The following is a 21,942-nucleotide window of genomic DNA, read 5'->3' on the forward strand; positions in this document are numbered from 1 at the left end:
AAGGAAGAATGATTCATTTGCTTTATTTTACTTCGCTTCTTGTGTCACGTTTGCGAAGATGGTGATGATATGATGAAATTGATGGGACACTCGCAAACATCCATGCCCATGCCAGGATTCGAACCCGCAACCCCTGGCGTCCTAGCGCGATGCGTTAACCACTCCGACAGGGGGCAGCTGGGGAAAGGAAGAGAAGATAAAAGAATAGCAACCTTGCGCGGTTGTGGTCAAAACAAGCACCGATAACCGCAATATATAAATAAACAAAACCTTCCTGGACTTTCGGACGTGTGTGCTTTGTTCCACGGGGCTGGCCAAGCCGATAAGAAGAGGCAAAGAGGCCGGAAGTGGTGTAATGGCGATATGTCACAAGAGTCCATCCTGTTGACGGCCGAACTGATTCAGAGATAAGACGTATTGTTTGAGAAAGCACGTGGACACATGTAGTCCTCGTGATCTAGACACCCTGAGTAGCTAGAATTTGAGACGGTATTGAGACAATTCTTATTTTCATCTCGAAATATGGAAACAAATATGGATCCTGTCAAGAAATCGAGACGGTACCGCGACACTTAGTTGATTGACTAATTTTACATTTTATATATATATAAACAGCGTATCCACAAAAACATCCCGGGATTGTAAACAACCACAAATTTTAATTATGTATATTACGAAATTTATACCGATACCATTCGAATTTTAGCGGATGTGTAATTGTTGGCGTTAAAGTAAAAAAAAAAGGTAAAGTGTTCCCCTGTGCATTGCACCACGCCATGAAGGCGTATAGGGGGTGTGGGGGTAACGCCCCACACTTTCTTGATCCGGTCGTGAGTGGGGGTGATGTGATCAGCATCACGCCCCTAACCGACTTTACCCCCCAGGGTTTCCCCCAGGTACCCATGTTATTCGACGCAACTACAACAATAGATGGCGCATTAAATTTATTTTCCAACAAGACCTCCTCACTGGCATCTCGATGTTCGGAATTTTCTAAATGAGAAACTTGAACGAAGATGGATTGGGCGCTCCGGAAACAAAGATGCTGTGTTCTGCAAGTGGCCACCGAGGTCCCCTGACTTACTGTCTATGACTTCATCTTGTGGGTCACATAAAAGATCTTGTATACGTACCTCCACTGCCTCAAGATCTGGAAGATCTGAAACGTCGCGTCATTGCCGCCATCGGGACCGTCACTGTAGATACGTTGGAACTCGTGTGGCACGAGTGGGAATATCGCCTTGATGTTTGCAGCGTGACACGAGGAGCACGCATTGAGTGCCCCTGAGGTAGGTAGTTAGGTATCACAATTTTCGAGTTTCTGCTTCTAATGGCACCAATTTTATATAAATACGAGTACCGAGAACGATGCTATATGTATTTATAATCACGGAATGTTCTTGCGGACACGCTGTATATTATATAATTATACACACACATATATATGTAAGATTACATAATATATATTCAGCACACGAGCTATTTTTGCCCATCACACAATACGGGGAAAACCCCCTTCACTAAAACAAAATCCAGGACAGGCCCCTAACAATTACGAAAACCATTCATTCATTACTTAAAAAGAATTAAAACTACGCCGTCTCCCAGGACTCAAAGATCCTTACCTATCAAAGCTGGGAGAGGTAGTCTAGTCGGTAGGGCGCCCGACTGCCACGCGCGAGATCCTGGTTAGATTCCAGGAGTGGTTGATCTAAGGTCGGAATTTTTCCTTATCCCCGTATATAGCGGCTCGTGGGCCCACCCAGCCTCAACGAAATGGGTACTGGGGGGTAAAGGCGGCAGGAGCGTGGTGCCGATCATCTCATCTCCAAACGAGCCTAAATCGACATCTCCTACATATGCCTCATGGCACGGTGCAGCGTTCACGGTCAACTTTACCTTTACTTTACCTACTAAGAGTTGACGCTGGAAAAGGGGCACACACAAGAACACAAGAACCTCGTCAGAGTTCAGCTCACCCAATGTTTCTCAAAGTTGCGGAGACCTAAACGTACCGAAACTAACACGATAAAAGCCGATACAAAGCCTCTACCACAAAAAAAAAAAAAACATTCGGTACAAAGCTGGGAGATTTCCAAACCACAAGAAAAACCCAAAGACATACACGAACGATTACGGTAGTGAGCGAGTCGTTGTTCCTATTATGTACAGTCAACGGCAAATTGTCTACCACTATTGTCATTACTAGAGACCGGATGTTTAGGCACTACAAACATATAAAATAGGCAGGCAAATAAGCACTTATAATTTTCAAAACAGGCGGTAAAATAGGCATTAAAATACAAATAGGCAATAAAAAAGGTAATGAAATTTAACAAAAAATAATGAAGATAGACGTACAAAAAGAAATAGGTGTTTGAAAAATATAGAAACATACCTGTACATTCTTTATAGTTGCTTAAAAAGAACCAGGAGCTCATCATTAGAGACAACAGTCCAATATTGTACTTAATAAATCACTGCAAACAGGAGTCACGTCAGCCCAAAATTTTCCATTGTATAATGGCTACACACAATAGTCTGACAAAATAAATTGTTGGCTACTTCCAACCGGTACGCACATTATTTAAATACACATTATCACTGCGCAAAGTGTTATTTCAGTTAAAAAATTTACACTGTATTCCACACAGCAGTTCGAACTAAGAAAAACTGTTTAAATGCATTTCAAGTTTGTATTGTACGGTTTGGCAGTCTCTGAATAAGAAGCACTAATTGCGGTTGCACGTCACAGCAAGGTATTTCTTCAGGTGATCAACCGACAAGTTATGTCTGCGATCGGACAACACATTTTTTAGAATTGAAAAAGATCTCTCAACCTCCACAGATGTTACTGGAGCATACTTAAAGCACGCGAGAACATGTGGATCTAACTCAGTTTGTATATTTTCACCTTTCGGAACTTGTTGAATTGCCCTTAATTTGTCCAAGTCCTTATTAGCTGCAATAACTCGCTAACTGATATTTTTAAATTTCTTGGAAGCATCGGAAACTAATCCTGGGAACAGGAAATTCTATGCACAGAGTTCAGTCATGTCCCAATTTTAAAGAAAATGCCTAAAATAGGCAATATCTGGCATTTATGAAATAATATAGGCAATATCGTATGAAATAGGCAAAATAGGCGAAATTAAATTGCCTTTAAATTAAGCTAATCCCTCCACCCTGGCCTTCGCAACATTCGTTTTCATCATATCTCTAACAGGAAAGTATAGGCATTTTGCCTAACATCCGGTCTCTAGTCATTGCCTTCATATTCTACATTCTGTGTTGTTTTAAGGAATGAAACTACGTTGGTTCGAAGCAGGCATTGTTCTCTGCTTATTGACGTCGTTATTTCAATTCATTGTCATCACATTGTGTAATAGAGACCGAACGAAAATGGTGATGGACAATTCGCCTACTGTTTCTTTCGCCGTTGGGTGTACCACAATGCCTTTCTAAAGCAAAGCAAAATATCACATTTTTACATTACATATAAAGTAGATGTGAGCCGATACTATTTAGATGTCCGCATCCGGAAGTGCCGGCTGGATATTATTTCCCGATACCGACTGATACTATTGCGGTCTAATGATCTTGGAAGCTACGCAAAATTTGGAGTTTCCCTTGATCCTGTACCAATATGCGAAAGAAAACTGTTTTGTTGTGATTACGTTACCAGGCATTTTTTATATACTGATGAAGTAAACTGCACACCCATGCGCTTTGCACCACGCAATGAAGGAGGCGTGGAGTTATGGCCCCACACTTTCTTGATTACGGCAGAAGGTGGGAGTGATATGATCAGCACCACGCCGCAGGCCGCCTTTACCCAACAGTTTCCTCCAGGTAGCCACTTTATACGACGCTAGGTGGGCGCTGGAGCAGCTTCAACAGGTGGGAAAAATCCCGGTTCTCCCCCGTCGAAGATCGAACCCGGGTCTCTCGCATGATAGTCAGACGCCATAACGTCTTTTTATATTCTGATGTAATTATTAAATATATTGAAGCAAAACTCTGGTAAATTGATGTTTAATTGTTTATAACTCGAATGGAATACTAACCCACTAATTATAATCAATATTGATATCCGTTCAAAGTGGTACCGCCTCAGCCATAATGAAAAGATATGGTGCTACTTAGGATAATTTTGGCAAAACAAAAACTACGATACTACTTTCAAATATTTGAAATGAGTAAAAAATGTTACTGAAGCATAATGTTTAAGTTCACTTTAAGCTCAGACAGGTCCGAACGTACAGTTTAAAGTGAGATCCGAACCTCTACGCAATGTGCCTCCACCTGCGATTGAACTTGGGACCCCTTCATTATTAGATAAGAATTAGCTACATAGAAAAACCCCACGAAATGAACTACGTACATAGAAGCCAGAGCTGTTGTAAATATCGATAAATGAACATCGATATATATATATATATATATATATATATATATATATGGTAACAGTTTCATACATCGGAGACACATTTCTTCATTTTTACAGAAGAAACTACTTACGGAAATGAGTTTCTCTAAGGTTTCCAACGTTAGTCGAGGCATTTTCTTTCATCGTGTTAAGGCCCCCCCGATGGCGCAGTTGTAGCTTCGTCGCCTTGTAATCAAGGGGTCCCGGGTTCGATACCCGGTGGAGGCACAAGTGGTTCGGATCACACTTTAAACTGTAGGTCCTGTTTCGATTAGCCTTACTGTGCATAAAGTGGACTTATAACACCAAATCAACAACAACAATCTTTCATCGTGTTATATATTTGACCGGGAAATCATGTCAGTGTTTCCAACCCTTTTATTTTAACTATGCTCGCCTAACCTAACCAAACCTACCCTTATCGGAATGGTTCGTGGAGCTATCCGTCAGCTACCCGTGCATAATGTACAATTTGCACACGTGACGAACACGATAGTAGGTATTTTTCGGTGTAGAAGGTTGGAAACACTGATATTCGAAAACAAAAGAAGCGATATCATTCGCAAAGTACGGGAAATCGCACCGTTACGTGCGTTCGGTAGCACTTAGAAAAATGCGTTATTTTAGTAGAAAAAGTGTTTCGTTTTCGTGTAAAAAGCATAATGGCACCTTGAACTATGTTCCGCAATACACAATTGGTAAGTACGAACCATGGAAAACACAAAATATCCGATTTTAATGTGTCTCCGATCTATGAAACTGGTACCGAGTTCACTTTATGCACTGATAGTACAATTAAGACTGGATATATAATTTAAAGTGCTATCCGAACCACTATATACTTCCAGTGGGTATCGAACCCTGGACCCTTTGATTACCAGACGGGGTGGGTTTCCATTACGCCATCAGGCAGACTCATATATACAGAAAACGACTGACCAGGGTGTACTACGTGGAAGTGAAGTTGTCTTGAGAAAAATTCACCCGTTTAAGTCCACTCTATGCACATGTAGACTAATCGGGACTAAATCTACAGTTTAAAGTGTCGTTCGAACTACTAAGCGGGTATCTATCGAACTCTGGACCCCTTAATTCCAAGGCACGGTATTACAATCAACACATGCACATAGATATACAGAAAACATGAATGCTGATGTTTTCGTTTGAAATTCGGCATCTAAAACTCGACTTAAAGATTTCTTTTCAATACCAACAAGCCTGCGAAACAAACAAAACATATGGGAAGCCTACTCACCATACTAGGTTGATCACAAACATCCTTTGCAGCTCAAAATACTTCATCGACGAAGAGAATGCTTCGAGGTCACTGGGGTCTACCAGCTGACCAGATCACCAACCACCCTGCTCCGTCACTGTCGCGCAGCATAAAAAGACAAAGGCCTGCCGTTGCTATGATACGCGGAGATGCAGTAACGCACGATTTGATTCAATGGCGCTTATCGTGTATTGCATACAATATCGCAATGCCGCTGCCCCGCGTCGCAATGCAAGCGTAGATCTTGGTTATTGTGACGTGGTGTTCTCCCAGCTGAAAGCCACGGTACTGACGGCGGCCACAGTGCGGAGCCACTCGCTCTCTTGGTGCGAGCGGGGAAGGAGTGTTGCCAACTCAGTTTACACGCTCTTTCCATTTTATTTTGTTATTTCGCATCGCTTTTCTTCCACTTTTGGCTGATCGCGACGATGAGGATGAGTGATGTGTAATTAAATTCATGATTGGACATTCACAAAGAAAACCCATGCTCAGGCCGGTTCGATAACCACTACGCCAGAGAGATCGGCTGCCCTGTGTTGAGTTTTAACAGTGTTCTAAAGGATACTTCATAAAAAAGTAACAGAGTTTCAGTTACTTGGTTCACAAACTAACAGAGTTTCAGTTTAATCATTTTAAAAGTACCTGATTTACAGTTACTATACTGATCGCAACTCCAACTGGCGGTTGACCATGACGGCCAATTCTGGCGCGTCCTGTCCCCATTTTCGGGGGCGTGTGGTCCGATGGGTGTCAACAAACTAGTTGCGAAGTAAAAACTGAAGGGATCACATCGCTCTCCCGAAGCAACGTTGCCAAGCGTACTTCTGTTTTTTGCCAGTTGTCTTTATATGACTGTGTGTCCGCCTGATTCCGACCTGTGGGTGGTCCTTCCGGAAACTTTACCGTTCAGGACAGCGTGCGTAGTTGTACCATTAAGCCCCGCTGATTTCTGGTGCTTACAATACCGTTCCCCGAGAAGACCCTTTCTCTTTTACGGTACGTTTGGCAACATCTGGTGAACCCAACGCTCATTTGTTTTGCACCGCGAACAACGTTCGGTACCTTGTGACTCGAAAATGCCCGAATTCAGTCGAAAAAAAATCAACTGATCGCTGATTCGCTGTTTCCCAGCCGTCAGTTGGAGTTGCGTTCAGTATAGCACTTCAAAAGTAATTTTACAGTTATTTTCTACTGGAAATTTTCTTGCAACAAATTATACACAATCATTGATCGCGGTGTAAGGGATGACCCTTTATGAAGACACCCAACCGTCAACCTCTCTTCCCTGGACTATTTTCTAGACTAGCGAGACTCCGGCGTCTGGACTCACAGCCAGTAGAATCCAGTAGCGTACGCAGGATTTCATCAAGGGGGGTGTTATTTCTAAAACTTTTTTCCAAATTCACATACCATTGTTTTATTATACTTTAATTAAATAATAATAATCACAATTAATTAATAATACTTATAATTAATTAATTAGCTGAATTAATACTACAAATACCAGTACTACTACTATTAAGTAGTAGAGATCTACATAAATATAGTATTTATGAAAACATTAGAACGAAATTACTTTCTAGTCATTCGATTTTTATCAAATCCTGGGAGCATTTTTTTGTTTCTTTGTTACGAAATAATTGTCTGGTCAACGAGGTGAGACATTTCAAGGGTGAAGAAGATCCATAAATACAAGAAAATATATTAAAATAAATTGAAATAATCAAAGTATGGAACTCATCCAAGGAGCTGCGGTGATCTGGTCGGTAGAGCGTCTGACAAGTGACAATCACGCGGGAGATCCGGATTCGATTCCCGAAATTGGTGGAATTTTCCGGGCTTTTTCCCCGCATAAATGTCCCCGATAATTCACATCCTGCGTACGCCAGTGTGTTGAACATTGTCACAACTGAGATACAAAACAACTTTTTTTCTCTTTTAAATCATAGTTACCCTAACCTAACCTCATAAACTCGTGTTTATATTCAAGGCATCACTCTGAAAGACGCATGTGTTTGGAATGCTCTGCTTTTCTCCATGCTGCATGGAAATAATAATTCAAATTTTATTATTATTATTATTATTATTAGTAATAGTAGTAGTAGAAGTAGTAATAGTAATATTATTGTCCCAGATGTTTGACTGAAAAATTGGCCATTTAATTTTTTTCCACAAGCTCAAGGGGGGGGGTTTAAACCCCCTAACACCCCACTTGCGTACGCCACTGGTAGAATCCTCTGTGAGGCTAGTGTTGTCTCTATATGTTTGTGACTATTCTTTCATGCATCTCATCTTATGACCATTCATCTTCATCTTGGCGACTAATAAAAAATGACAGACAAGCGAAGTAAACTAAATGATCATTGATTGGTTGATTTAGTTAATAATAATAACATAAATATCTCAAGACTTACAGGTAAGGTCGTTTCCTTTTTTTTTTTTTTTTTGCTTATTTTACTTCGCTTCTTGTATCACTTTAGGCTAATTTGCGAAGATGGGGATGAGTGGTGATTATATGATAAAATTGATGAATGGACATTTACAAACATCCATGTAAGGCCGCGATTCGAACCCGGAACCCCTGGCTGGTACGGTAAAATTCTTCGTACAAATCGCACCGTGACATGAATGTGACTATTCTTTCATGCATCTCATCTTATGACCATTCATCTTCATCTTGGCGACTAATAAAAAATGACAGACAAGCGAAGTAAACTAAATGATCATTGATTGGTTGATTTAGTTAATAATAATAACATAAATATCTCAAGACTTACAGGTAAGGTCGTTTCCTTTTTTTTTTTTTTTTTGCTTATTTTACTTCGCTTCTTGTATCACTTTAGGCTAATTTGCGAAGATGGGGATGAGTGATGATTATATGATAAAATGGATGAATGGACATTTACAAACATCCATGTAAGGCCGCGATTCGAACCCGGAACCCCTGGCTGGTACGGTAAAATTCTTCGTACAAATCGCACCGTGACATGAAGGTGCATTTAGGGGATGTGGGGGGTGCCCCATACAATCTGGATCTCTGTGCCATTTTTAAAAGTGACGTGATCAGCACCACGGTCCGGCCGCCTTTACTCCCCAGGGTTATCCCCATACCCGTTGATTTGAGGCTGGGTGAGCCACAGAGCCGCTTTACGTGGGGACGAGGCATTCCTATCGTACATCGCATAACCCGGGTTTCCCACGTGGCAGTCAAGACGCCCTATCGACTAGACCGCCACGGATCCAATGTAAGCCTAATGCATTTTATTTAGCTAGGTAAGCCTGGAAATTGCCACAATTGTAAGTCCACACGCAAAGAACACCTTGCCCAGGCCGAGATTCGAATCCAGGACCCCTGCCATTGTAGCTCGCTGTGCTAACCACTCATTCACGGTAGTCGGCTCAATGTGTAAGAGTTTTATCCACGGATCGTATTTGGCGGCGCAGTCGAAGTGTAATCAGAAAGATTTTCGCTTCCAGCCCAAGCTTCAAGAGAATTAGGAGTGAACTGCGAGACCATTCTCAAAGGGTGTACGCTTGAAGTGCGGTCTTGCAACTGACGCTGGATATATTGCATGCGAGTTGGCAACGCTGGAAGGCCTGCGCGAGAACTCTTCGAGAGAAAGATATAAAAAGAGCGAATGAAGCAGAATGCGCTGTGCGTAGAGGCTGGTCAGGGTAGGCCAATTCTCTGGAGCGATAATGCTGAACCTAACGGAAGATGATCATGTATACTTCTAAACCACGGAACGGATTGGTAACCCTGGACTGTATGTAATTGCACGATAAGGTCGCCGTTGACCATTGAATAAAAAAAATTCTTTTTTTTCAGTGAAAGTAAGCGATTTTCTCTTTTCGCCCCCACGATAGGATCTTACCTGTATGAAGTCATGGCCAAAAACTTCAAAGATCAGCTTTCACCTCTTTTTACAAGCCGCCTTTCAGCACTTCTTGCACGAATATTTTTTTGGGCTTTTTTTTGTTTGTTTTACTTCGCTTTTCTACCTCTTTTGACAAATCGCGAAGATGAGGATGATTGATGATAGAATAAAATTGATGGGCACTCGTAAAGAACACCCATGCCCAGGCCGGGATTCGAACCCGAAACTCGTGTGCACCAATACTTTTTTCTCGTAACTCCCCGAGGTGGAATACAGGGGTTCCAGGTTCGATACCCAGTGCAGACACATACTGGTTCGGATCCCACTTTATAAACTGAAGGTCCAGCCGCGATTAGTCTACCTGTCCATAAAGCGGACTTCAAACAAACTCAAGAACGGGACAGGAATTTGCAACTGGAGACGAGAACAAGGCAGGAATTTGCAACTGCAGACGGCAACAAGGCAGGAATTTGCAACTTGAGACGAGAACAAGGCAGGAATTTGCAACTGGAGACGAGAACAAGGTAGGAATTTGCAACTGGGGACGAAAACAAGGCAGGAATTTGCAACTGTAGACGAGAACAAGACATGAATTTGCAACTTCAGACGAGAACAAGGCAGGAATTTGCAACATGATTTTGATCGATTTCTGTTATTTACCGTCGCTTTTCAATAGCTTTTTGCTAATCGCGGCGATGAGGATTAGTGGTGATGGAATCTAATTCACGAAAATTCACGAGGGGACACCCATGCCCAGATCAGGATTCGAACCCAGGACCCCTGGAATCGTATCGCGCCACGCTAACCACTCCACCACGGAGGCTGGTCATTTCCAACTCGAGACCGAGATCTGCTTTCTCATCTACGAGAGATACCAGTTGCAATGCACATGGTCTGCATCTAGCCCCTCCCCACGCATGTTTTTTGCTGCATGGGACGGTTGGAAGCTAGGCAGCGGTGGGGGATGATGCTCTCTTATGAATGGGAGAGCAGTCTCTCTCGCCAGATTCCAACTGGCTCCGAAATGCAGTACCGCAGTGCGGATGGCGTACTACTGTAGTGATCTTGACCCTGAAACGAGAACTGGCAACCGACTCTACAGCACCTACGCCCTGCAGCCGGGGTAGGGGTTATATCGACGCGCAATCTCTCCCTGCGCGATGCAAATTGCAATTTGAATGTTTCGCACGGAGATGTACTTTCAGAGTATACAGCGCTTTTTAAGATTTATGCAGTTGCATCACCGAGTTAAGGATAACGATGGGAATTCAAGAATGCGGATTACTTGTTGCAAAAGAACAACCCCGGTATGTTAATCGCGACGATGAAGATGAATGGTGATTAGTAGGGCTCGGAAGTTGAAGACCTATAAATTGCCAAAAAAAAGATCTAAAAATATTTTTTTTAAAAAGGACCTAGAAACGGGAAAAAAGGACGTATAAATGTGATCCAAATTAATTAATAACTTCAGTTTTAACCTCCCCACCCCCTCCCTCTGCACGGCACCTTGACATCTTTGCAGGCGTGTGCTGTCGTATGCACCGTGCTGAAAGCTTCAAAACAAGATAAAGTGGCCACTTACAGCGCGACCTTCCAGACAAGTTACGGTTAAAGGATCTTGTACCGTAGCTGCTTCAGTCGTCCAAAAATGTTTTTCTCTCGTTTCAGGGATGGTTCAAATATATTTATTTCTCTCTTTTTTTATTTCTTTACTACAGAAAGGATGTTTAAGAGGTGATGAACTGATGATGATTCGAATTGAGAATGGGCAGTAAAAACGTAGTCGAAAGAAGGTGAAGTTGCAAAAAAAGCCGTTAAGACCTAAAAAAGGCTAAAAAAGCACCAACAAGCCAAAAAAAACGCCGCAAAAGGCAAAAAAGGACAAAAAAACCCACCTTTTTCTGGCCTACAATGACCCAAAATGAACATATATTATGTTGGGCCTCGTCTTCGGACACTAGGAAATAAAAGGATTTTTCCTCAACTTACGAGCCCTAGTGATTAGACAAAAGCATAATCATAGAGGAACATCCAAGCTTACGTGCTTTTATAATTAGTAGGGAGAGAGGTGCGCTAACTTAAATGGACCCTGGGGGCTCTACCCCGCCCAATATTTTACTTATTATTGAGGAAGTTAAGGCCTCAAGTTAAACAAAAAAGTTTATCTAGTTATAAATTTTAAACCATTTCTGCTACACAAAATTGTCTTCAGTTTCTACGTTCATTTTGGGCACAGATAGGCTAATCGCGACTAGAAATACAGTTATCAAGGCGCTCCCCTTGGTGTAGCGTTAACTTTGTCACCTTGTATTCAAAGGGTCCCAGGTTCGATACCCAGTGAAGGCTCACACTGGTTCGGATCAGTAACACAGTACGTCCAATCGCGATTAGCTTTACGGTGCATAAAGTGAACTTAAAAGAAAAATCAAACATACAGTTCAAAGTGTGGTCCGACCACTCGTTTCCTCCCCTTAACCACCGTTATGCGCTGCCTTGCTTCAGATATTCCCGAGATGGAGTGTACACTCACCTCACTTAGTACTCCGGCAGTTTGTTTCTTTATACAGCATATTTGCAGATGATACAATTCAACATACAAGTGTATCATTATACGCTGTATAAAACACACCTTACTACTAATTTCGTTGACACTGTACGTGGAGCATACATATAATTATAAATATTTGCATGCTGACATGCACGAGATACTCAGCAACATAGCAAAGAAATACTACCTAAATGGGCTAAAAATATATGAAAAGAAAAAAGCCCCCGGCCCCTTCGGACGGTGCTGCTATCAAGGTACATTTGCGACGCCTGAAAATACAGATGACGGCCATTAACCTCGTAAGTCCACAAAAACGCCAAGTGAGTGAAATCCTCCCGCTATCAAAGCCGCATCTCGGTGTTAAATTGGCTACCATGATCTCTATTCCGATAGGGCACTCTAGCTAGCAGCCTGCATCTGGACTGATGCCGGGGAATTCGTACACGCTCTCTGGGCAAACACTATACAGATGCAGAGAGCCCGCACTTCCCTGTAACAATGCTGCCTTGTGCAAAGTTGGCTACAAAAATATCCTTTTATGTAGTGAAGAAGAAAAGATACGAAGTGAGCAAAGAAAGGTGGTTCTTGCAATTTACGTCACGAAAATAGTTGTTTTTTTTCTTTCAGCGCGAAACCGTTATTTCATACAAACGAGTTCTGTTGATGTTCAAGGGTTCGGATCCCACTTTAAACTGCGTGCCGAGCGCACCGAAGTGACGAGCGACACGAAACATTCACTACTTATGCGTGAACAGCAGACCGAGACGACACGATGCACGGTATAGAGGAAACGGCTCAGTCCGAGCGTCACGTGGCTTTCATTCGGAAAGTTGCATGGTTTGTTTCCAAGCGGCGCCTATGTCTTGTCGCTGTCGCTTCGGTCTGAAACTTTCCTAAATGCTGCACTGATCACCGAGGGTTCATTTCCAAGCGACACGTGTCGCTTGTCACATCCGTATGAAAGCTCCCTGACGGAGATTTGAAACCGCAGGATAAAGAGAGACGAGAGGGCGGATGTCGCTTGGGAACGAACCAATCAACAGCAACGATTCACATCGTAGCGGCATGACAAGCTGCAAAAGCCTTCATTCCATTGGTGAAATCTCCCTAACACATTACTATTACGTACATCAAGTCAAGATTGAAGAAATCTCTAGATTGCAAACCTTCCTCCACGTAAAGCATAAATTCACACATATTACTTCAGCCTCTTTGTATACATTTTTACTTAATACGTATGTAACGCTGCAGGCAATCGGTCACACCGGTCGAGTAGGTTCTACACAACCAAGAACTCAAAAGTGGTAATCTTCAGTTCGACTGACTGAGTTCCTTGTACCAGCTGATGGCCAACTAGTTTCTCTCTTTTTTCCCGCGTTTTCTCATGAAAGTTGTTGAGCATCGTGACAGTCCAATCATCCAGGCTTGTTGAAGCCACAGACAAACTGAAGGCTTCTTTCAAACCTCTCTTCCAAAGCGGCTGCCCCAGACCTGTTCTACCGCCACTGGACTATTGTGTTCCAAGAGGTATCTGCAACACTTCGACCTCCTGCCGTCGGGAGTTGTTGCTGGTAGTCCTAAATAACCAACTCTCTAGCATTCATAAACACAAAGGTGCATGGCTGCAGCAACACAAGCCTTCCATCTGTCCCTATCCTGGGCAAGATCAATCCAATCTTTTCCATTCTTACCGATTTCCTTTAGGTCCATCTCAAAGTTATCCCTCCATCTTCGTCTTAGCCTTTCTACAGGACTCTTACCATCAGGTTTCCCAACAAGAATCCTGTAAACTCTTCTTTCCTCTCCCATTCGTGCCACATGGCCTGCCCACCTAAGTCTTCGTGATTTAATTATTGTAATAATATCTGGACATGAATACAAATTATCTAGTTCTAAGTTATGTAACCTTCTCCACTCATCTTCATCGCCACGAGTTGCCTAAAAAAGCATACGTCACGTATTAGATTTATCGGGTTCATCTACGGTCACAAATAACGAATGTTTATTAATGATTTTTGATTTGCTTTATTTTACTTCGCTTTTTGTGCTACTTTTGGCTGATCTGCGAAGATGGGTATGAGTGATGATATGAACCCGGGACCCCTGGCGTCGAAGCCGATGCGATAACCACTCCGCCACGGGGGCCGATGAACGAATGTTTATTAAACCAACCAACATAAAAATTGTTTACTTTATTGTAATAATAACCCGTGGCGCAACATCCCACCAACTGCCGGCCTCACTCCCATCTGCCGAGGTGGAAGATCATCCAACCAGTTACAGGGTGTCGTGTGGTCAGCACGACGAACCCCCAGTCGGTTGCTGTAGGTTTCCATGACCGGGTTACGCTACTCCTTCGTAGCTCCCCAATTTATTGAAGATGGTGAGTGGACACCGGTCCCATAAACAGGCCGAAATCTCAAGAGAAAAGTTGTTACGCTTCCCCCAGGAAACTCGAACATGTGCGCGACACGTTGCCGGAGCCCAAAGCATGACGCCCTATACTCTGTCCCAGTATGTCTTGAGCAAGGCCACACGCATAGCGTCAGAGAAGCAGGGGAATCTATTGGCCACAGTGAAGCAGTAACCTCTGCTCCAAGGTTGGTACCTGCAGTCGCTTCCCCCCTCCACGCAATCCTATCCCCTCTCACGTGTTCATTGGTGGAGCAGTCTCGCGTCACTAATTGCGCCGAGCTTGTTTTCGTTCGATTGCTCCAGAGATAGGTGGGACAAAGTATAGACCGCACGGCCTCACTTTATCGTAACAGGATATAATATCGGCATAGAAATTCTACTAAATGTTCTTGGAATATTTTGACACCTACATTTACAGACGACGAAAATAAAATGGGTTAGAAGGCATCATTACCACTTGGTCCATGAGTGTAACGTGGGACTTAACTTGGGGGGGGGGCGGTACAAACTTGAGGCTTAACTTTTGGGGGGGGGGACAGAGTCGAAAAGTTTTGCATCCCATAAAAATAGGGTCCAGGTTTGTTTATTATTATTTATTACTTAGCTCCTCCGGTCATAGGATAACAAAATTATCCTTAACTTGTAATTTTTAACAAACCTGAAAATTTTTGGGTTACGCCTATGACTTGGTCCATAGTGTCAAGAGAGATGGCGTATTTTTTCCATAGAAATCTTGCAAAATACTTTGGACTCCCCTTTTTTAAGGATGGTGAAGTTACATTTAGTCTGGGTTTCCTCCTTTAGTTGTGGACATCCTGATCTCTGGATGTTACAATGCAGGAAAATACTTGAACAAGATTTCCAAATGATGAGTGGAAGCCTCAGGATGTCAACCTTTTTCTGCTGCAAAGTCGGAAATAACCTTTATATGCTGCGACGATGCTGATTGGGCAATCTTTATTAGTAAACTGGTCGAGCTGCGAACAGCCGATGGCCATGGATGGGAAAACACCGTGTGCGTCACTGCGGACCAGCTATCCGAATACCTGTTCCTCTCGCAGAAGTGTTTTCCTTTGAGTACTTCCCCGTGTGTTTTTGCCGCCTTCTCCTTTTGGAATTTCTTGGCGGCAAGAAAGGTGTGTCCACGAGGTGCGTGCGCCATTGGCTGCCGGCGGTGTGGCGCCACTTCCCTCTTGGCTCGCGGGATATGACGTCACAACGATCAACGTACCGACGAAGGACATCGAGGATTGCAACGAAACCAGATCTTATTTGCTTTAGTAGTAAGAGAGATGGTGCGAAGCAGTGTTGCCACATAAGGGAAATTGCAACCTAATTTTAAGCCAAAATAAAAGGAAAATCGATGAATAATGCAAAAATTTCACGGAAATTTGAAAACCTCAATTTCAATATTAGTAGAGGAAAAGGTCTAAATATGGGTCCCCTTTTTATGTTGTCATTTTCGGAGAGAAAGCATGTGCATTTAAAATGCATATCTATGAAATATATACTTAAATGTAATAGCATGCTAAAGTATAGAAGGTCTCCATTTTTTTTTAAAAAAAAAAAGCAATTTCCAAAAAATGGTAAAATGATGTATTTCAAAATTGTGGTCTAAATATGGGTTACTAGTGGCAATATCACAAAAATCAATTAAAATTTAAAAAAAACAGTCATTTATTGCTAAAACATTATAAAATTCATATTTATGAATAATCTGTTGTTTTGAAAATCACGCGGATGGGAAAAATCGAAATTAAGAAAAACATCCAAATATTTGTTGAAAATGAGATCTCAACATTAGACCACATGTCATAGCCCATATTCAGACCATCATGCTATTTTTCTTCTTCAATTTATTTTCGCTCTCTGTGGTACATATTTCACAAACAAATCATGGCATTATAAAAGCCCACATTTGTTTTATGTACCGCTAATATAATAACCTATACAAAGCAGATGAGAATTGAGAAAACGCTGAGTTAAAACATACCTGCAAAAGGTTTTCGGAGGTCGCAATTCTATAACAGCGTTCAAGGCCGAAACTAACCACCACTTTCTCTTGCGAATTGGAGCCGCAACCTTTGTCCTTGACAGATGACCAGTTCCAATAGCCTCTGCCAGGCTGCAGCACCCGGGAGCGCTGATAAGTCCAAAACCCATATTTAAACCTTCGCCCATATTTAGACCTTCTCCTCTACATATTATATTAGGTTCCAATTTTGTAACTACCTTTCTTATTTCTAGTTCTTTGAGTATAAGCTCTCTCTCTCTCTCTCCTTATATATATATATATATATATATATATATATATATATATATATATATATATATACACACACACACACACACAGTGTGTCCCAAAATAGTGTTTACACTCTTTGAACGTATATAAAAGAGAAACTATTAAAGTTAACATGACTGGACTTTTTGTACCGTGCGTCCATTTCGATCTGCAGCCGAGAGATCGGGAGAAGCGTGGCGGGCGGCACTGACGGAGATGCCGAGATGGAAGGCTTCTGTTGCTGCAGCCATGAACCTTCGGGTTTAAGAAGGCTAGAGAGTTAGCCTTTGATACGAGTAGTACCGGTTTCGATTTTGGTGGGAGCCCCTAAAATTTTGGCTTCGACCTATAACTAATCCATTCATATGTACGGTTATATGGCCATTACAATTTGTTAAGTTTGGTCATTTAAATCTTCATTTTTTTCAGTGGGGCTTTCATTTAATTTTTCCTTCCATAATTTATCAGCACTGATTCCGAAATTTCATGGAAGTCGCAGATATAGTTTAAAAGTTATTCAAAATTGAAAAATTGATATGTATTTTACTTATTTCCATGCTGTTATGCAAGCATTGCAAAAACATGAAATTTCGTAGCTGTAATTCTGGTATTTGGAAATCTTCCTTCGCTAATTAGGGTCAAGTGCCCATATTTCAGATACCAAGAAATTTCCACCTTAGAACAGCAGCGCCGAAGTGCAGATAGTGCCAACTAACACGCTACTTCGTCCCTCAGTTTCACCCTTGTGAGTGACCTTGAGCAATGTTTCTTTAGTGTGTGGCTGATATTTCTGACTTTTCCGGAGTTTTGATGTAATATTTCACCATCCAAACTTAAGGCCTACAACTAGAAGGTTACTCACTTCTGTCTACATTTTATATAATCTTGAGAGATTCAGCAAACATTATTACGTAATTTCAGTCACATTATTTCAGAGGGGGAACGCACAGAATTGCCATATTGAATATGCGACTGGGTTTCCTAATTTCGGATGCTACACGGGTACCTAATTTCGACTATCCGAAATTGTGCACCCTTTCCAAATACTCATTAGTAACCCTATCCGAAATTAGGAAATACCCTATCCGACATTAGGCAACCTTTTTGTCAGACTAAAAATATGCATACAATTCTTTGTTTCATAAAATATACCAAGTATTTCTTATAAATGTTAATATAACTTTCAGAAACATTAATAAATATATGTTCAATGTTTATCAACACATTTATGGCTTATTTTGTTTACATTCAGGTACTGAAAATCTAATTTGAAATTAAGTATCCGAAATATGGGCACTTGACCCTATTACTTACAGTTGTTTTATAAAGTTTTCCATACACTGGAGTAGTTGTATTTACGGTGGGATAAACCCGAGAAAGTATGAACTCTCCTCAAGCAGGTTTGGCTATACTTAAAACTAGCTTAACATGGCCATATGAGTTTTTTGCTCTAGTGTGAAACCCCGTATAATCTAAGATTTTTGTAAAAAAGCCCTCATGGATTCCATGAGAAAGTATGACCCCCTCAGATTGATGAGGCTACACTTATAAAAGGCACTTTTGTGAGATTGTTGTCCATAAATTTGTTAAAAATATGCCCCTCTTGGGCCACACTTAAAACTAGGCCACCCACACACACACACACACACACACACACACACACACACACACACATATTTACTTCTGGTTTAAGTTCAATTGGATACCAGCTTCAATTTGTTTATCTAATATTAAAACAATGTAATTCTTCTAGAATTGCTCTGTGACAACAGAGCCATCTATGTGCAAATGCCTGAACTCGGTGAACACTTGGGAACAAGTCAATTTTTTTCATTATGTCAATATTTTTAACTCTTTTTGCCAGTAATAGGGAAATGGTAGCAAGCATTAGACAAAGTACTTTGGAGCTGAATATTCCTTTCTTAAGACGTCGTATATTACTAAAATATCTTTAATTCACATATTTCTCATACCGCTGTATCTTGTTCTATTAGGTTTTTTCAATAAAATTGCCTCTTCAAGAAAATTGCTCAACAGCAAAAGAGGTACCAATAGGACAAGCATACAATGATATGGGGATATGTGAATTGTTGGTTTCTTCGATTCAGATAAATGGATTGAATTGAAACTGGGATATTTTGCATTTGTTACATTCAGTTTATTTGTTGTAATCTGTTCATATATAAAATCAAGCACCGAGAGGGTATAAGATCAATACTTGAACAATATGTGCGCATGACGGCCCCAAAGCGGTGGGATCGATACTTTCCGCACGGTGCACAGTTCTATTGCACGGTGCACAGTCCTATTTGCCTGCATTGAGTCTTATTAGAGCTCCGGCAGTTTTATTCTGATCGATTAGTTCCAGACAATTCCGCTTCCCCGGCGCTGAGGCATGGCGCTGCGGTATGGATTGCATGTACGCTCAGCAGAAAAACGGGATACACTCAGAAGAAAGTACTTCGGCAAAAATGTTAGAGAATAGCTCATGTTTCTGAATGCACCCCCACAGTGTTTCTATTGGCTCTGTAAAACTATAAAAGCCAGGGCACAGTGCAGATTCTTCACCATTGCTGGATTGGCAATGGAACCCACAAGTGGGGGGGGGGGGCAGAACCTGAACAGGCTCCACCAAAATATAGGAGACTTGAAGCATATAATTTGGCGGAATAACCCAAATAAAATCATATATACATACACATACAAAGCACAGTGCTGAACCCAACTGATCCAGTATAGAGTTTTGATTTGAACCCCAAGAAATTGTATATAAATACCAAAGCCAAAAATATTAATACACATACACACATACACACACACACACAAAGCACAGTGCTGAACTCAACTGATCCAGCATAGAGTTTTGATTTGAACCCCAAGAAATTGTATATAAATACCAAAGCCAAAAATATTAAGTGTATACACACATATATACATACACACACACAAAGTACAGTGCTGAAGCCCAACTGATATTTTTATCCAGCATAGAATTTTGATTTGAAACCCAGGAAATTGTATATAATAAACAACAGCAAAAATGCCGAATCAAAAATATTGTAATCAGTGCAATAAAAATATATCCAGCCCCAATTGGGCCAAGCACCAAAAGATTTGTAACCCAGACAAATACAGAACTCCCACAAAAATTTGCCCCAAATGCCATAGAAAATATAACATGGAATATTTCACATATACACATAAAAATACTTGCTCTGCACAACTATCCACATCTGGTCTGAAAAGAAGGCACGAAGCACCTCTTAATGCCAGAGCAGCAAAGCAGCCACGCTATGAACCCATCCGTAGCAGTTTTAACGGCCAATTAAGGGATCACAAGTTTGTATCAGAGCCAAGATGTGGCATTGAGAATTTCTTGAACAGTGTAAATCCTAAAGTGCAGGCAATTCTAAATGCACAAAATGGCTCTTATAAGCTCTCTCTCAAATTGTTTATACAATATAAGAAGCCAAACGCTACAAAATTTACACAGCCCCACATAACAGAAACTGTACCGGTATATTCAAATGCAAATTTAGACACAATAATAAGCAGATTGATGGATCAATTGAATATTAAACACTCTGAATTTGCAGCAAAAGAGTCAGGATGGAGCCTATGCGGTTCATCACACAAGTTATATGTTAATATTTCTGAATTCAGCCCATTACAAGGTTCCACTTATGTGCCATTACCTGCCAATATTAAAAACAGAAGAGCCGTGGTTAATATAGAAAATACCGACCAGAAATGTTTTCTGTGGTGTATATTAGCTGCTTTGTTTCTAGTTTCAAGGCATCCTGAGAGAATAAGTTATTACAAACAGCATGAACATATTTTTGACGATGCAATGGAGGGTTTGGAATATCCAATGTCAGTTCAGAATATTGATAAATTTGAAAAAAAGGCCAGGCACATCGATGGCAAACAATTATCTATTAATGTATTTACTTGTTCCACTGGCAATTGCTTGATAGATCCTCTCAGAATCAGTACACTTGATGATGAATCTGCAATTCCGATTGATCTGCTCTTAATTGAAAAGGATGGTACATATCATTACACTCTGATACATAATCTTGAAGCTTTAGTCAGAACACAACTAGACAAATATAAAAAATATTCAAGTTGTGCAGAAGATGTTTAACTGTATTTTATGGTCAAAAAATGGTGAAGGGGGTTCGGGAAGAGAATGCAGAAATTGCTAAAAACAAGTTAATTGAGCATCTGAAATACTGTGGGAACCATAAACCTGTTCATATGGTGATGCCCAATCCAAGTGAAAATTGCAAATTCAAAAAGTATGAAGCCTTGTTGGAACACCCAGCATATATTGTCTGGGATTCTGAATCAAATCTCAAATCTCTTGCATTCTGCAATCCAGATCCCGAAGAATCTTCAATTACACCATACCAGCTGCATGAACCTTCCAGCTTTTGTTATGTGGTTGTACAGGATGGTGTTGTTAGTAAAGAATTTTCATACATGGGACCAGATGCCATCAAAATATTTGCACATAGAATAGAAAATGAGTGCCGTGACATAGCATATAACATCTTATTAAAATCAAAACCCATGTTGCCTTTAACAGAGGAACAGATTGAAGATTTCAACAATGCAGAAAAATGCCCGGTATGTGATTCTGAATTTTCAGATACAAATATCAAGGTACATCACCATTCTCATACAGATGGTCGATATAAACAGGCCCTGTGTAATAGCTGTAATATTAAGATCAAGAGACCAAGATTTGTCCCCATATTTTGCCATGGAGCATCCAATTATGATTTCCATCATCTGATCAGGTACGAGGGGTTTGAGAAGCAGAATTTAAATATTTTAGCTGAAAATGATGAGAAATATATATCTATTAGCAAGATAATTAAAGTTGATGGTGTTCCTATTCACATAAGATTTCTTGATTCTTACAGATTTTTATCTGCTAGCCTGGCTACACTGGCCTCTCAATTACCTGATGATAAATTAAAAATCACACGTGCATTGTTTCCAAATCTGGACCTGAAATTAATTAGGCGGAAGGGAGTATATCCATATGACTATGTCACAGATTTTTCTAAATTTGATGAGTGTTCCCTGCCACCACAAGAAGAG

General features: G+C 41.0%; 1 protein-coding gene across 2 annotated transcripts in view; it reads right to left on the reverse strand.

Moving 5' to 3' along the window:
- Positions 1–21,942, reverse strand: part of Mob2 (MOB kinase activator 2) — a 435,540-nt gene that overhangs the window by 194,086 nt on the left and 219,512 nt on the right. Inside the window, exon 1 of one of the 2 annotated variants that reach the window (XM_083133780.1) lies at positions 5,685–5,969. The exons of the other annotated variant lie outside the window; for it this stretch is intronic. Within the exon in view, the coding sequence (XP_082989906.1) occupies positions 5,685–5,731 (47 nt within the window). The 5' untranslated portion in view covers positions 5,732–5,969. Of the gene's footprint in view, positions 1–5,684; positions 5,970–21,942 lie in introns of those variants that run through there. 2 annotated transcript variants of the gene reach the window in all.

The sequence above is a fragment of the Lepisma saccharinum genome, chromosome 13 (assembly GCF_977018435.1).
Source record: "Lepisma saccharinum chromosome 13, izLepSacc3.1, whole genome shotgun sequence".
Taxonomy (NCBI): domain Eukaryota; kingdom Metazoa; phylum Arthropoda; class Insecta; order Zygentoma; family Lepismatidae; genus Lepisma; species Lepisma saccharinum.